At 36.4% G+C, this 18228-nt stretch overlaps 1 protein-coding gene and 1 pseudogene across 8 annotated transcripts in view; one reads left to right on the top strand and one right to left on the bottom strand.

Annotated features, from left to right (window-relative positions):
• Positions 1-2001: 2001 nt before the first annotated feature.
• Positions 2002-2210, top strand: LOC145291735 (U2 spliceosomal RNA; annotated as a pseudogene).
• Positions 2211-2774: 564 nt separating this feature from the next.
• Positions 2775-18228, bottom strand: part of LOC145291415 (uncharacterized) — a 91444-nt gene continuing 75990 nt past the window's right edge. For 6 of the 8 annotated variants that reach the window (XM_080137227.1, XM_080137225.1, XM_080137222.1 and 3 more), the window contains one exon: positions 16745-16917. In XM_080137227.1, the coding sequence (XP_079993353.1) occupies positions 16865-16917 (53 nt within the window). In that variant the 3' untranslated portion in view covers positions 16745-16864. Of the gene's footprint in view, positions 2949-16744; positions 16918-18228 lie in introns of those variants that run through there. The other 2 variants (XM_080137224.1, XM_080137229.1) reach the window with 1 other exon arrangement.

Below are 18228 nucleotides of genomic sequence, written 5' to 3'. Positions count from 1 at the left end.
ATATATATATATATATATTGCATATATATATATATTGAATATATATATATTGAATATATATATGTATTGCATATATATATATATATATATTGAATATATATATGTATTGCATATATATATATATATATATATTGCACATACATATATTGCATATATATATTGCATATTTATGTATATTGCATATATATATATATACACGCAAACATGCACACACATATATATATACACACACAGACACACACACATCTATATATATATGTACACACACACACACACACACACACACACACACACACACACACACACACACACACACACACATTTTAAATTAAAGGCAAACGAAAGACAATGACACAATTGCACTTTAAGAATATGTATTTGTAGCGAAGACACCCGTCATTTCTTGAGGAGAAATAACATATAAGATTTTAAAATTCAAAAATAAATATTGAAATTATTTTTAGGGAATTATTTAGCATATATAAACAAATATTTATTTATTATTTTACTTATAAAACTGTTTTATAAGTAAAACAACAAATAAATAATATTTGTTTATGTCCCCCATTGGCGATCTTGTAAGGAAAAATATTTTTCTAGATCTCCAAATTTGGAGGTGCTAATAATTGTATTATCGTTTAAAAAATATCAACACAAAAAAATCAACATATCTATCTATTTATCTATCTATCTATCTATCCATCTATCTATTTTTACATAAGCATCACCACTTATCAAGGCCAAGAGGTCACTGGAGGATAAATTTTAATGAGTGTACAGTAGAAATTGGACAATATAGTAATCGTTAGTAATGGAAATTTGGTAAATTTGTTAACTTATATGGAACGGCTCATCAAAAACTTGTTTATGTCAGACTTGAAGGCAACCATATTGTAGTCAGCTAGAAAGCAGGAAAACGGAAGACAATTCCATAGGCGGGCAGTTCTAAGAAAGAAGCTTTACTTATGGAATCTACGTTTAGGTTTAGGCACAGATAAAGAGTGGGGGAAATTATTGATAGTGTTTTCTACTAGACGGGTGTTTCTTGTGAGAGTTTGGCGAGTGGGGGGGACCATAGATTGGAGCTCAGCCGAGCACTTGCCATGAAAATAACGATAAAGCAGAGTATATATATATATATATATATATATATATATATATATAGTTTTTACAACAACAACAACAACAACAACAACAGAATTAACTATTTATATAATTTATTAATGATATTTATTAAAAAAGATATGTTAAATCGTCCGTCATTATGTATTCATTTAAATCTAATTTCATTAAAATCATATACTTTAGTCACATATATATATTTATTGTCAAATTTGCATAAAACATATTTATTATCTCCCTTTATTCCATCCTAACGACAACAAAACATTAAGAATATCTGAGCATATATTTATTTCATTGGGTGTAGATTTACATTATTTTTATACGTAAATATATTATACATCTTCTTGAAATATGTTTTGGTATTTATATGCAATGAATATCTTATTTGCAATTCTTATTTATAAAATATCCTTTTAAGGGTAGTGTACGAGATGAGCCATTGTTTTATTTTAACATATAACGAAACAGCATTTAAAATGTCTGAGCAGACAGTTTTCTTTTATTTCTATGTACATTTTATACATTGTCTTTATATGTAAATATTGTATGTGTTTGTACTTTTAGAATTTCATGGTTTTAATAAATGTGTTATTTTCTTAAATGTTTAATTTGTTTTTAATGATGTGTTGCAATTATTTAGAATTCATTGTTGTTCCCCAAACAAACAAAAGTGGGTATTTCTAAACTAATGGTCTAAAATATTATATTCAATTGAAGTAATATAAAGAAATACCAAATGAATGAGAAAAAAAAAACAATGCATACAAAAATATATTCAGTTTTAATGACAACAAAGTAGCCATTTTGAAAATAACCAAAATAAATTTCAATGACAAGAAATGAATAAGTTGCAATCTTGTGCAAGATCTGTGAAATATATCTTGGCCTTTTGGTCAAGATCAAAGTGTAGTATCTGTTCTTCAGATGCTGCACTTAAGATGGTTTGTACCAGTCAATGGAGGGGAAGCCCTCTATACTGGGACAATTATTATTTTTGGTAACCAGAGTGACCCCTTTTAGGGGAGCTGGTTTTTACCTCACATTAAAAACGGCCTTGTGCCTAATTTGCTCAGTGGGGGAGCAAATAAATACCATCTGTTCTTCAGATGCTGCACTTAAGATAATTTGTACCAGTCAATGGAGGGGAAACCCTCTATACTGGGACAATTATTATTTTTGGTAACCAGAGTGCCCCCTTTTTGCCTACTTTTAGGGGAGCTGGTTTTTACCTCACATTAAAAACGGCCTTGTGCCTAATTTGCTCAGTGGGGGAGCAAATAAATACCATCTGTTCTTCAGATGCTGCACTTCCATTTCTTGTTCTCTTTCGGTGGAGGAGAAATCCTTCATGACTGAGACAATTTTTATTTTTGTACCTTTTCTCCACGTTAAAAAACGACCCTGGTGTCTAACTCTGTCCTGTGGGGAGGCATAGTAAATAGGTATATATTTAGGTAATTAATTCCTATTTCAGTCACGCAAATTATTTAGTTGAAAAGAAAGTCATATATGCGCGCTGGATTATTTTCGTCTCTTCATTCATGATAAAGACATTCATTCTTAGTATTTCTTCTTTTCGCCTACAACAAAGATAAATGGCAACAGTACAAAATACTCATTAATGCTGTAACATCCAAAACAAAAATGACTCTCAAGCAAAAAATCCATTACATTTTATTCAACCATTTTGAACTTCGAACAGCACAATCGTGTTCGTCTCATACTCGAATGGTTCAAAGTTCACATGCCACTGTTTCCTTACAGCGGGCGCATGCAAACCATGGCCGCTTATTCCCCTGCTTTTTCTGCATCTTTACCACAATCTGAAAAGAAAAACAAAGTAATAACTGCAAGAGGAGTTTGTGTTTCACTTGTGCATGCAGTGCTTTCTTTATCTTTCAATTAGTTTATTTATTTATTTATTTTTTTTACACAGTGATCACCACTTATCAAGGCCCGGAAGCCACTCAGGGATAAGGGTTATTGCAAGTACATTACGTTAGTGAAGAGATTTGCTGAAGTGTTTACTTAAGGGGGCGGTTCATTAGGAATTTGTTAACATTGGACTTGAAGACATCCAAGTTGTAGTCCGGAGGGAAGCAGGCAGACGGAACAGAGTTCCACAGGCGTGCAGTTCTAAGAAAGAAGCTTTGTTCATGGAATCCGCATTTTGATTTAGGCACAGATATAGAGTGGGGGAAATTTTTCACAGTGGATTCAGCTAGACGGGTTTTTTTCATGAAAGATTGGCGAGGGGGGACCAGAGATTGGAGTTTAGATGAGCATCTGCCATGGAAATAACGATAAAACAAGGACAGGCTTGCAACGTCTCTTCTGCAGTTTCATAACTGCAACAGTTTCAAGTCCGTTGCTACTAGCAACCAAGTAATGTGTGACATGCAAGGACTTTTAGTCAGACTGGTTTGGGAGCTGAAGCTTTTGGTTTAATCATGATTTTATAACCAGATCCCAGCGAATGGATACAAATAAATCGAAACACCTGAATTAATTTTTTTTTTTTATGTTGTGGAGGCATGTGATTCTGTCTTTCTGATTGCCTGAAATAAGATTTTTATTATTTCAGTCAAAAGTTGATATCTTAACACACTATGCACTTGCTTTTTCTATCTATTAAACCAGGTTAGAGGTAAAAGCAGAAAAGCTACCCATTTTGACCAGCTATAGTAACCATACTGATTAATTGTGATTGTTTGTTTGAAATTAAAAAGAAATCAGTCTGTAACGTTTTCCTAGGTATTCATTCAATATCTGCTCAATTGAAATTTTGATTCAAATGAAAATTAATTTTCTTTCTAACCATATGCTACAATATTAGCATTATTGCATCCATGACATGATAATATTGGATGGATATAATAAGGGAAAATAAAGGTAAAACATTCAAGGCTCAATAACAACATTTTATACACAAGTGAGACACCGCTAATGTAAATATGGTGTATGATGATATGTGGTAGTGTTTTCCTTCTTAAAATGCTAGTGAAAAGCAGGTTCGTCCTCTATCTTAGTGGTAGATCATGATTGTATATCATTACAAATGGGTTCAAGTGTTGCATCAGATTATCTGAGTTATCTACCTTGGTTTAATATTCAGGTTATCTCTATTGGATTTATTCTGGTCAACGGTTGAGAATGTACTCTCCTGTCTCAAAGTTAACTTTTTTCCCCCCTTTTATTTGGTGCTTTCATGTGTTATAAATAATAAAACAACAAAATGTAAATTGGTGGCTTGACTTTGTTAACGATATCTGAGAACATGTTAATGAGTGACCAATAAAGAAAGGCTAGGCAAAGATGATGAGCTGTTTGGGAGTATGAGAAACGACCACAACTACGAAAGTCGTCTTATGTGAACCATGTTAGAGTTGTGAAAGACATATAAAAATAGGAAGTTAGTTGGACTGTACTCGAACAGTTCTAAAGCCAGCCAGGGGGGGGAAAAAAACTGAATCCCGTGTCTAAATCCTCCACATGAGCTGGAAATATATTTATAGTTTCTGAAAGTAGAGAGTACATGCTGACGTAGTCCAGGAAAAGATAACTTAGGTATAACTAAAGGGAAACAACCCCTGAATATTCTCAGAAACTTATGAGAGAGTTTGGCCAAACTGAAATAAACTGTGCAACAAGGGTTGAATAAAGGGGACAACATATATATTGTAAAAGTATGAAGGGAAAATATATAGGGATACGGTTTCATTCGCCAGGGATGAATGAAAAGAAAACAATATTTATTTATTTATTTTTTAATTATTATTTCACCCTAAACAAGTCACGGGGCCACTTAGTCATGAGGGGCTTCTATTTGGGACCAGATTTTGGGCAGTGAGATATCTATTCACATTACACTTGAATTTCTGCATGTCAGTACAGTCAGGGAAGCAGGGGCTCGGGAGGGAATTCCAAAATGTAGCAGTCCAAGGGAAAAAGCTATTCGAATAGAAGGCTCTACGACATCTAAGGATCTCTACAATGTAGTAGTAGGATTTTGCTGCTTTTCAGGTTTGTCGAGGGTATTGTCGTCAAGGGGGTGCTAATGCTTGAAGTTTGTCAGAGCACTTCGGATTGAAGTACTTGTAAAACAGACACAAGGATGCCACGTTTCAGCGACAGGACAGAGGTTGAAGTTTAATTCTGCAACAGAAAAACAATCAGAAATTATTTTGCGAAAACAAAATTTTCAAAAAAGTTTTATCAAAAAAGCCAGTTTTTTAATAGTTTTTTCAATACTTAAAGTTAACATTTTTAATGTCCTCAGAGTTCATCGTGATGAGTTGTAAAGTCGATTTTTTCTTATTAAACTAAGTCATATCCTTGCAACTTTGTCTGATTTGGTCAAAATGTAGATCTCTGTTTTGTCTTCGTCGGACAAAATCTTTTTTCTTGGGTATGTTCTCCTAATAGTTATCCGTCACCCACTGGTGAACTTTTGTGGTGACTAAAGTTTACTCTTTGTCATCTATGCACATCTTTCATATATATATATATATATATATATATATATATATATATATATATATATATACTCGCCTGGATTAATAAGAACAAATAAAAACATTCTAATCCAATCAGATACATTTTTCTGAATTTATAAAAATTGTCGTTTATGATTCACACTGAATGCTATAAAGACAGATTTGTTTTCAAGAAAACACTTAACCAATATGATATGTCCACAATGTGATATGTCCATATAACACAATGTCCACAAGAAACTGGGTATTCAATGTTGCCTTGGCTTGTAGCAGTTAACAAACTATTTACTACTAGCGGGAGTACCCGGCGTTGCCCGAGTGTTTGTTTCCGGGACGGGGGGGGGGAGTTTTAAAAAATGTTATGGTAGGTAAGTAGGAAGGATCAAACCCGGAGTCATGAGTAAAAGTAGGAAAATAAAGTGTGAAAAAAAACAAAAAAAAACATCTGCAACATTAACAGTTTGGCCACCAAGAAAAGTCCATTCCAGTTGTTTAGGAAAAAAAAAAAAAAACGACCATGGTAGGTCGGCGCGAACGTGAAAATATAATGTGAATTGTCCAGCACGCTAACCACTACGCCACAGAGCACTGCAGCTTAGTTCAGTGATTTTCAATAACTTCACATGAAAGAACTACGAAGCCAAACCGGTGTTCTCTTCTCAACTGTTCCTTGTGAACGATCCCCAAACGGTGTTAAGTGGTGGCAGTGGGAGGAGGAATTTATTAGAGAGAAAATATTTTACCACTTCCATTGATCTTAACCGATTTTGGCCGTGACTTCTCAGCAGAAAAAGTATAGAAATCTAAGATTATCTAGGAATTTGAGAAATAATAAGCCTATAACACACCTCAGATATTGTTCTGCCGTTTGTGCATATTATATTTCCATGAAATATCTTGATTTTTAATCCTATTAATGTCAAAATCAGCGGGAAAAAATGAGTTCATTTTATTTATATAGAGATAAGCGGATCAATGCCCGGTGCCAAAGTGATTTGGCCACACTGACCAATCGGTTGGCATGACACATTGATTTGAGCTGTCCCTTTAAGGACTGTTTTTAGCCCTTTGGGATCTCAGCTGTGATCGCCAGAGAGACGCCAGCAAGCGACCTATAGAGACCTCTCTCACTCACCCCTCCCACTGCTACTTGTTGACGACTGCAGTCTGATGGCAGACGACACCTTCAAACAGACATTTACACTTTCTTTCTTTCTCTCCAGTTTGAGATACAATTTCGGCTTTTTTTTTTTTTTTTTTTAAATAAACCCTTTATTATTGTTTTGTTAAAAGCAATGTCGTTTGGCCTTGTGTTTATTTAAGTAATTATTAGAAGAGAAATGCACAACATTTCCCTCCTATAGGCTCCCATCCGCCCTGTGTTGGCCCCTTGGAGCTACTGCTACTAACTTATGCACACTGTCATAAGCATACACACACACACAGACATTAATAAACACACAGACATGCAACTCATTAACACTTTCATTATCGTCTGCTCATCTAAGACTTATATACAAAACTTACACATTGAAATTTTCCTAACCTTTCTTACCGAACTTTCTTTCTACTATAACAACAAATAAATATTGCCTCTTATTAGTAACTTTTAATCAAATGCAATTTGTATAATTTAGTGGGAAAGTTTTGATTATGATTTTCAAACCTATGCAATATTGCAATACACAGCCCTTAAATTATTGACCCTGACTTCTTTGATATCTCAACTAATGAATCCCCTTTGTTCTATAAGGACTCTCAAACTATAAACAAATATTCTGTGTTTTCCTATTGATTTAAACTTCTATTTTAAACATATATAAAAATATATCCTTGTTACTTTATGCCTCGGAACTAATTTTGTTTGTATTTATGATCCAATATGTTAGTCACTTTCTCACAGTTAATTATAAACCTAAAAACAATTTTCACTGAAAATATTCTCTAAAACCGACTCATCCCAAAAATGCCTCGCCCGAATCGTAATCCCTAATAGAAACCCGTCAAAGTTTCTTATCTTAGTGTATATCTATTTTTATTTTATCGTATTTTTTATTATTTTATTTATTTATTTTTTTTTGTGACTTAGGGTTAGTGGTAGCGTTAACGGGATTTTCTTTGATTTCTATTCATTTAATTTTTGTAACATATATTCTTTAGTTATTAGAATGTTTCATAGGTAAAAAAAAAAGTAAGTAAATGAACCCGATTACAGACGGGAGTGATTCTATAAAATGACTACATGATTACACAAAGCAGCTTAGATTAAGTGAAAAATTCTATAAACTATTTGCAAAAGATTCCTAAATCTTAATTGGAAAGGTTAGAATAAGTTATGAAGGACATTCATCAAAGCGTAAAGCACGATGTTTATTCATTTCCTGAAAAGAAAAGACAACAACAAGCATAAAGGAGCGCATTATTTGGTCCACGGAAAAAGAAACGTTTCCAAATAAAGAAAAACGATGCAGGGGAAGCAACTCTGAACTTACATCTAAGAATTATGACCCTTTTTGTAGAGAGCTGTCATTCCGCTGAGAGAGATTAACTCTACTTTACTAAGAGATTCGTTAAAATTTTTTCAAACGAGAATTGGGACGCTAAACCAATCCAATTTCAAATAATTTTTTTTCGCCTACTTTTTAAAAAATTTTTTTTTTATTAAGAAAACACAACTTTGAATATTCCTTTATGCTTTCCCGACCAAAAGTACGAAGGTTTTTACCTTTTTCTCATGAAACCACGTTTTAAAGTTTATTTAAACCACTTCAAACTGATATAAATGATTGAACACTACCATCACATTTTGCAGAGGAGTTCGGGACGATTATGTAAGGGAGATAAGTAGCATCAACCAAGCAAAAAAAAAAAAAAATTATTATTAATAACAAAAATCAACGAATATTATACATGTTAGTCCCAGAAATTGCCGACACAGTTTACGAAAATAAGGCATATTAATTACAAAACTAAAAATGAATAATAATAATAATAATAATAATAATAATAATAATAATAATAATAATAATAATGTAAATACAGGGTGGAACGATATAATTATCACGTTTGTCAAGACAAAATGATTCCATTACCGTTTGATGAAAACCAGTTTCCTTTTTTTGTTGAAGATCATCTACAAGTTGGCCACTTGTGTACAAATCCCAAGAGCGATAAGAACCTTCTATCATGTCTGAAAGTGACACAATGTTCAACGAGTGAGATGGGAGATGGGAGATTCGCTGCTGTACAACTCATGCTTTTTTTCTACTCACCTTCACCCCTAACAAGGCATAGCACCACTTGGACGTAAGAGGCTACTATTTGGGACCATGTCTATGAAATATTAACAAGGTGTTGGTTTACATTACATTTAATCTACTGTATATCAGTACAGTCAGGGAAGCAAGTAGCAGGAAGGGAATTCCAAAGTCTAGCTGTTCGAGGGAAGAAACTATTAGAATAGAAAGCTTTCTGGCATTTAGGGATCCCAACAGTGAAGAGGTGAAATTTTGTTGCTAAGCAGGTTTGTTGAGGATATATATGTCGAGGGGTACAAGTACAACGAGTTGATCAGAGCACATTCCATTAACATATTTGTAAAACAGATACAGAGATGCAACATTGTGCCAATGGGACAATAGTTGACAAATTGGAACCTATTAAATTGAAAAGCCTTTTTTGGACCCTATCAAAAACAGAGAGGCTAGTGATAGATGCACCTGCCCAGATGTGGCAACAATACTCCATGCATGGGTAAATGGTGGCCTTGTAAAAGTACAGGATATTCTCAGGTGTGATTAGTTTTCTAGCTCGATAGAGGGAACCCACCATTTTGCAGCAGCCTTCACAATGTACTCAATATATTTGTTCCAGTTCATATTGCCCGTGAATGTTAGGCTGAGAAGTTTGAAGGAAGAATTAAAAAATAAGGTGTTATCATGAATATTGGTGGTTGGAGAGGCATTTGTAATTGTTAAAGGAGAGCAACTTGGTCTTACTACCATTAAATGTTACCATCCATTTGCAGCTCCATTCCACTACAGTTTGGGGGTAATTTTCTAAGGATTCTGGCATTGTCTTAAATTTGTGTACATCCGTTCTTCCCTCATGAATGTTATAGAGCATTGTATCATTAGCAAATATATCCATCTCAGACACAATATTATCAGGGAGGTCGTTAATGAATATCAGGAATAATAGATGACTGGTTCTATTGTCTAAGCAGCCCTTCATGCCAGACTTTGTCAAAGACCTTTGAGATATCAAAGACTACAGCCCCTGGCTTTGCCCACCTTATCCAGTGCATGGTATATGCATTCAGAAATGACTGTTAAAATATCTGCAGTAGAACGACTTTGCCTAAATCCATAGTATTTGTCAAAGAGAAGATTTGCTTTTGTGAGGTGGTGGACTAGTGCTTGATTAATTAAGATCTTAAAGATGTTAAAAAACTGATAGGGCGATAATTGAGAGGATCAGTCCTTCCATCAGAATTCTTGCACACTGGTACCACATCCAAAACAAACTTCTATCTTTGCATCCAAAACCAAGCTTCTATCTTTACATCATCAACGCTCTGATCCCCATCCGGCATCAATTGAAATGGATGGCTCTCACCTTGAGGAGGCTCAATGTTTTGACAAGCTTCTGGGTTTGACCTTTACTCCTGATCTGAAATGGAACACGTACATCAAATCTATTGCCAGGGATGCTGGAAAAATGGTGGGATCCTTCTACCGCTTCAGAAGATATCTCACTACTAATGCAATTCTCTATCTGTATAAAAGCCAAGTACGTCCAAGGATGGAATACTGCTGCCACATCTGGGTGGGAGCTGCTAAAAACAGCCTATCCTACCTTGACAGAGTACAAAATAGGCTTCGTGGCTTAGTGGGGGATGCCCTTTTCTCTTCCCTGCAACCTCTCTCCCACAGAAGAGACGTTGCGAGCCTGTCTTTGTTTTATCGTTATTTCCATGGCAGGTGCTCGTCTGAGCTCTAATCCCTCGTCCCCCCTCGCCAATCTTTCACGAGAAACACCCGTCTGGCTGAAACTACTGTCAATAATTTTTCCCACTTTTTATCTGTGCCTAAATCCAAACGTAGATTCCATGAGCAAAACTTCTTTCTTAGAACTGCACGTCAGTGGAACTCTCTGCTGCTTGCCTGTTTCCCACCTGACTACAACTTGGACGTCTTCAAGTCCAACATAAACAAACTCCTGACAAACCGCCCCCTTAAGTAAGACACTCTATCAAAACCCCCAATACTAATGATTACTACAATACTATCTCATTGATTACTGTACACGCAATAACCCTTATCCCTGAGTGGCCTTCGGGCCTTGATAAGTGGTGGCCCCCATGTAGAAAAAAAAAAAAAAAAAGAGGCCATCTTCCAGCAATTAGGGAAGCAAGATTCAGCAATGTATTTATTTTAGAGCATGGAAAATACGGGGTCCAGCTCAGCTGAGCATTTCTTAATTGGTATAGCAGGAATGAGATCAGGCCCACATGCCTTGGAGGTGTGTAAGTTTTTTATGTTATTGCAGATGGTTAGAAGAACATCGAAAAGCCATAGTACATGGGAAGACTGAAAAGTTAGGTATAGCTGACCATATCTGAAAGGAAAAGGGAAATCATCTACCATTATGGGACGAAATAAAAATTATAGACAGAGAGGAACAGTGGAAAGCAAGACGACTGAAAGAAGCAGCACATATGCTGGGGAATAACCAATTTCTAAGTAGACCTAGTATAGAATTCAATACGATATCGGAACCAGTAATTATAAAAACAATGGATAATATATACAAGTAATGAGTATAAAAATATTAATATATACAAGTAATAAGTAAAACATTAATATATAGATATACGTTAATATATAGTAATAATTAGTAATAAATAGTGATATTAGAAATAATAAAAGGTTTAAATCTTCTAAAATTCATACTAGAATTGTTCGCAAGGCCCAGTGGTTAGAGTACTTGGAAAAATCAATTGTAAAAAGTGATATTCTCCTGAAAGTTGAAGATTCAATCCTCAGTGTGGGCAACTGAAAGATACAATTGCAAATTATTTAGGACCTCTATCCAGTTATGGCTGATGGAACAAGAGCACATTACCCCCGTGAAGTAAATGAAGGGTTCCGCTCGAAATTCCGTCCAAATTCCAGAGGTCGACAGAAACATTCCCAAGTTTGATAAGATACACCTAAAGAAGGTCGAAGATTATATTGTCTCAAACATTGTGAAAATCGCACTCATATGAGAACAGTAGCCCGATGAATCCAAATAATGCGTACTTTAGTTATTCGTTCATTCACGTCCCTCATGTGATCCTATCTGCCCGAAGAAACACAGGACTAAGTGAATAAAAAATAAGTTGGGGATTTATTTGCCTTGTGTTGCCCCAACAAATAGGGGTATGAGGGGAGAGACAGAAAGAGTTGGATAATTACTGTTTTATCTTATTAGACTATTTCTAAAGTTTCCAATCAAACTGACGACTTCTCTTCCTTATAATATTTTACTAAATTTAACAAAATTATGCTCGCATAATATTTTTAAAAAATTGAAAAAAAAATTATACCTGCATAATATTTAAAAATCAAAAATAATTATACTTGCATAATATCAAACAAAATTGAAAAACATTTTACTTACATGATATTCAAAAAAATTAACAAAAATATACCTGCATTGTATTTAACAATTAAAATAAAAAAACTAATACTATCATAGCATTCAACAAAATTAAACGTAGAGTTCATTTCATGGAATCAGGTGAAGCACATTTTGAAGGCTTAAATAAATGTGCTGCCATCTCTATTGACGAGCCAGACTTTAGCATGACTTATGATCGCATTAAAAAAGAATGGACTGCATCATGGAAATGGGCAAATGGTTGCTCTCCCAGTAAATTGAATAACAGTGTGCAAGAATACACGATGCCTTGTAATGCCAGAGATGCTATGAGAAAGAAATTCAATGGTGGCAGCAGAATGGATGGCTGGTGGCATATTCAGAAGGAGAACTTGGCCCACCCAAAGGTGTAATTCCCTTAATGGCGGTTGTACAGGAGCAGAAGCACAAGGTACGTCCAGTTTTTGATTCCCGGGAATTGAACAAATTTGTGGATGCCTTCACTGCCAATGCAGAAGTGTGCACACAGAAACTAAGAGAGTGGCGACGACAAGGAGTTAATGTGTCGTTTATGGATCTGCGGAATGCATATCTTCAAATCCACGTTGACAAAGCATTATGGTCATTTCAAACAATTATTTTCAAGGGCCAGCGCTTTTGTCTCACGTGATTGGGATTCGGGCTGAATGTGGCACCACTTATTATGAAGTCTGTAATAGACGCGATCATATCTCAGGACCATGCAATCAAAAATGCCACATCAGTGTATGTGGATGATATTTTCATTAATGAAAGTGTAGTCATGCGTGCAGCAACATTTTTTAGACTATGGCTTAGTTTCCAAGGATCTGGTGCAACTGAAAGGCGGAGCCAGAGTTCTGGGTTTGCAAGTCTGGGAGAAAGATGGCACACTGCAATAGAAACGAGGAAGTCTAATTCCGGGAATCCCCAATGAATTGACCCGTCAATGCGTATTTTCTCTTTGTGGGAAACTCGTTGGTCATTTTCCCATATGTAGATGGCTCCAAGTGGCAGTCACATTTATCAAGTGACTAGCAACTGCGGTATCGAAAGGCTGGGATGACAGAATCAAAAATGCATCTCTTTATCACTTGTTGGCAGAAACTGTGAGCAAAGTACGAGAAGTGGATCCCATTGGAGGAGCCTGGTGCATGGACGGCAAAGAGGTTACAGTCTGGGTGGATGCAAGTTGCATACCCACAGGAGTGGCATTGGAGGCGAATGGAATGGTCATTGAGGATGTGTGTTCGCTATGTCCTACTAATGACGCTCAACACATCAATCTAGCTGAACTTGACGCAGCACTCAAAGGAGTCAATTTGGTCCTTCAGTCGAAGGCAACAGTGTTACACTAAGTCACCAATTTGGTGTGTGTGTGCACCGATGAATCTCTGACACTTTGACTGGGAAAGCATGTGTGAACATGAAAGCAGCTGGTGAAATGCTCATCAGGCGATGGTTAGAAACTTTGAAATCACTGGCAAAAGAATATGAATTGTCCATCGATATAAAACTCGTGAAGTCCTATCAGAATCATGCATATAGTCTCACCAAAGTGCCACGCAGTTGGATGGATCTACTCAAGGAAGAAGAGAGCCTGTGCTTGGAAGTTGCGCAGCAGTAAGACAAATGGATGGGAACCAGGTGGCTGATATCCATCATCAAAGTGGACATCCAAGAGTAAAACAAACTCTATATTTTGCCAGGATGGTGGACCTGCAAATATCCAAAGAGACTACTAAATCTGTCATGAAAGCATGCAAAACATGCCGTTCAATAGATCCAGTACCTGCGTGCTGGAAAAAAGGAAAAATTGGTGTAAAGAACAATTGGGGCAGACTGACAATGGACGTAACTCACCACAAAGGTGAGAATTTTTTAACTATTATCGACTGTAGCCCCTCTAGATTTGCAACCTGGTGGCCACTGCATCGGACAGATACAACCACTGTAATCCGACAGTTGGAGAGTATTTTCCTTGATCGAGGCCCACCGACGGAAATACTGACTGACAACGCTACTGCTTTCACCAGTAAGGAGTTACAGTCATTTGCAAAAAATTGGGACATACATCTGCAATTTCGATGTGCGTACTCACCAAGTGGAAATAGTATTATAGAGCAAACCCATAGAACCATTAAGACCATCGCAGCCAGAAAGAACTGTTCAATACTGGAGGCGGTCTACTGGCACAACGTCACCTCAAAGGATGACGTTTCATCTTCCACTACACCAGGGGACGTGCAACATAGATACCATGTATGAATCAAAGGTATTGAAGCTAACCCACTGCCCAAACCAGAAGTGACTGGAGGGAAGTATGGAAAAGGAGACATCGTTTAGGTGTAAAATCCACGTGGCGGGTGCACAATGAAATATAATACCGTCGGGTTACTGAAGTTATCAGTTTGCAGTCTGTGAAAGTTGATGGGGTGCCTAGGCACGTTGAAGACCTTCGACCAGTAACCTGGACGCACTTGTCAAGTGACGAAAGTGATTCTGAGGACAGTGATTCTGAGGACAGTGAGTGGCTAATCTATTTTAATTCAGATCCTCCCAATTGATGAGGTGTCTACTGAAAGCCCATCCACAGACGAGCGTATGCACAAAAGTCAGGCCCATGTTATTCCTCTTCAAAGAAGTACCCGACAGAAATGGATACTACCTCCCTGCCCTGTTTGTGATCATGAGATCAGGAGGTGATGTGGGGAAAACCGTAACTTACCTAGCTTAACGAGTTTCGTAATTGTTCCTCTAAAAAAAAACAGTTAAGATGCCAACGTTGCATTTATATGTATGAAGGTCACGCAAATTTACATGTGAGATATGCAAATTAGAGGCGAGGGAGTTTATTGAATGGGTATAAAAGAGAAAGGGAAAAGAACCATGGGCGAGTGGGAAGACAGCGTGTTGGGAGAACGCATGTCGAAATGAAAGTGTTAAAACTAAATTAGAAAAGACAGAACAACAAATTTGACTTGGTTCAAATACTGTAGAATTCCCAAGTTCAACAAGAAGATTACTGAAAGGTAATCTTCCTATTGACCACAAAAAACGGTATGGAATTTCAAATAGAAATTTTTTATTTAATCAATGGAGTATTTGCTCTTGTTCTGTCAACCATAAGAACCTGTGGCGTAATGAGGTAAAGTACTAGGAAAAATTCAGTTGTAAGTTACAGTCTTCTGGAAGTTGAAGGTTCAATACTCACTGTTGGCGATATTAAGAATACAATCGCGAATTACTTAAGTCTTCTACCCGGTCATGCCTGATGGAATGAGAGCATGCTACCCCTGGATAAATAAAGGGTTCCATTCAGAATTCCATGCAGATTTTCGAGTTTGACAGAAAGATTACTGAGTTCAACAAAACATACCTAAAGAAGGTCAAAAGTTATATCGGCCACAAGTTTCAGAATGCCACTTATAACTGAATTACACCTAGTACTCTGTCCATTAGGTCATAGGTTCTTGCAGACAATTTTAGTATGGATTTTGAGAGACTTAAACCTATTTTAAAAAAAATTATTTTAGATGTACAATTTTATTATCACTACATATTACTACAGATTAGTGTGTATATATATATATATATATATATATATATATATATATATATATATATATATATATATATATATAATAGAAGGGTAAGAGACATATATTGTAAGAATGACACTCAAGATGAGAACAGTAGTCTGAGTAATTCAAATAATACAAATTATCAATCCTCATCTCAAAAATTCTGAAACATAATCGAAGCAGATTGTTGAAAGGCATGAAATAGTCAGACGAAATGATATCCAATATCTTTCTTTTTTTTTTTTTTACTCTTTTTTCACCTCAAACAAGGCATATTCTCACTTGAAACATAAGAGGCTACTTTTTGGGATCGTATGTAACAGTGGACTGTGGGGAGTTGAGCAGCAAGATCTCTGTTCACATTATTTTTAACATTCTGCAAGTTAGTACAGCCAGGAAAGCAAGAAACAAGGAGGGGATGCCAAACATTAATCCAAAAGAAGAAACTATTAGAGTAGAAAACTTTTCGGCATCTAAGGATCTTAATAGTGAAGGAGTGGAATTTTGTTGCTTGTCGAGTTAGTTGGGGATATGTACGTCGTGGTGGCACAAGTGCTATGAGATTATCAGAGCACATGTCATTAAAGTACCTGTAAAACAGGGACAGGAGTGTTACATTATGATGATGGGACAGAGGTTGGAGCTTAGCCAATAGTGCGGAACCTATTAGATTTGAGATTTTTTTTGGACTCTGTCTGAAATGGAGAGATAATTGGCAGATACATCAGCATGATAGAGGGAGCCTACTTTCTTTGCAGCAGCCTTGGCAATGTCCTCAATGTATTTGATCCAATAACTTTCCATCTTGAGAAGTAAAGAGTGTCATGTTGTCGGTCATATAATATATTTCAGAGAAAATAAAAAGAAAACACATAGTTATAGTAGAGATGGTTTGCTTTATTTCATCTCAATTTTTATTTTTTAAATGATAAAATAATAAAACGTCGCCTTTTGAATCCATCGTCTGAATTTGCGACATTTGTCTTTGAAAACATTTTACTTGTAACCCCGAGAGGAGATTGAACAATGTAGCTCCGATTTTCCCCAGGCTGCGAAAAAAAAAAAAATCAGATGTTTAAATTTAAGAGAAAATCTTCATGGTCTTTTAAATCAACTTTACTATAAGTTTTTTTTTTTTTTTACACAGTGGTCACTACTTATCAAGGCCCGGAAGCCACTCAGGAATAAGGGTTATTGCAAGTACATTACGTTAGTGTGGAGATTTGATGAAGTGTTTACTTAAGGGGGCGGTTCATTAGGAATTTGTTAACGTTGGACTTGAACACATCCAAGTTGTAGTCAGGTGGGAAGCAGGCAGACGGAACAGAGTTCCACAAGCGTGCAGTTCTAAGAAAGAAGCTTTGTTCATAGAATCCACGTTTTGATTTAGGCACAGATAAAGAGTGGGGTAAATTTTTCACAGTGGATTCGGCTAGACGGGTGTTTTTCATGAAAGATTGGCGAGGGGGGACCAGAGATTGGAGTTCAGACGAGCACCTGCCATGGAAATAACGATGAAACAAGGATAGGCTCGCAACGTCTCTTCTGTGGGAGAGAGGTTGCAGGGTAGAGAAAAGGGCATCCCCCACTAAGCCACGAAGTCTATTTTGTACTCTGTCAAGGCAGGATAGGCTGTTTTTAGCAGCTCCTGCCCAGATATGGCACCAGTATTCCATCCTTGGACGTACTTGGCTTTTATATAGATAGAGAATTGCATCAGTAGTGAGATATCTTCTGGAGCGGTAGAAGGATCCCACCATCTTTCCAGCGATCTTGGCAACAGACTTGATGTAATGTTCCATTTCAGATCAGGAGTAAAGGTCAAACCCAAAAGCTTGTCAAAACACGGGGCCTCTCCCAGACGAGAGCCATCCATTTCAATTGATGCCAGATGGGGATCAGAGCGTTGATGATGTAAGGATAGGAGTTTGGTTTTAGATGAATTAAAAGTAACCAGCCACGTCTTCCCCCACTGAACCACGCGCTCGAGATCAGAGGAGAGAGAATCAGAGAGAACTTTGTCATTTACAGCCTTTGATGTATTGCCGTAGATGGTCGTGTCACCAACATAGATGTCAACGAATGATTTAAGTATGTGTTTAGGGAGGTCATTGATGTAGATCAGGAAGAGAGTTGGGTCCAGGATTGACCCCTGAGGGACTTCAGCATTAATACTGCAGGCCTCTGATTTTTGTCCATCGACCACTACTCTTATGAGCCTATCAGAGAGAAATGATTTAATGATTGAGAAAACATTTCCAGTTATACTGTAACTGGAAATCTTGTGAAATAGATCCTTATGCCATACCTTGTCGAAGGCTTTTGATATGTCAAGAGCAATTGCCCTAGAAAGGAAGCCT

Source organism: Euprymna scolopes, chromosome 12, assembly GCF_053919585.1.
Source record: "Euprymna scolopes isolate OS-2025 chromosome 12, ASM5391958v1, whole genome shotgun sequence".
Lineage (NCBI taxonomy): Eukaryota > Metazoa > Mollusca > Cephalopoda > Sepiida > Sepiolidae > Euprymna > Euprymna scolopes.
The sequence above is the reverse complement of the archived record's forward strand: the minus strand, read 5'-3'. Positions and strand labels throughout refer to the sequence as shown.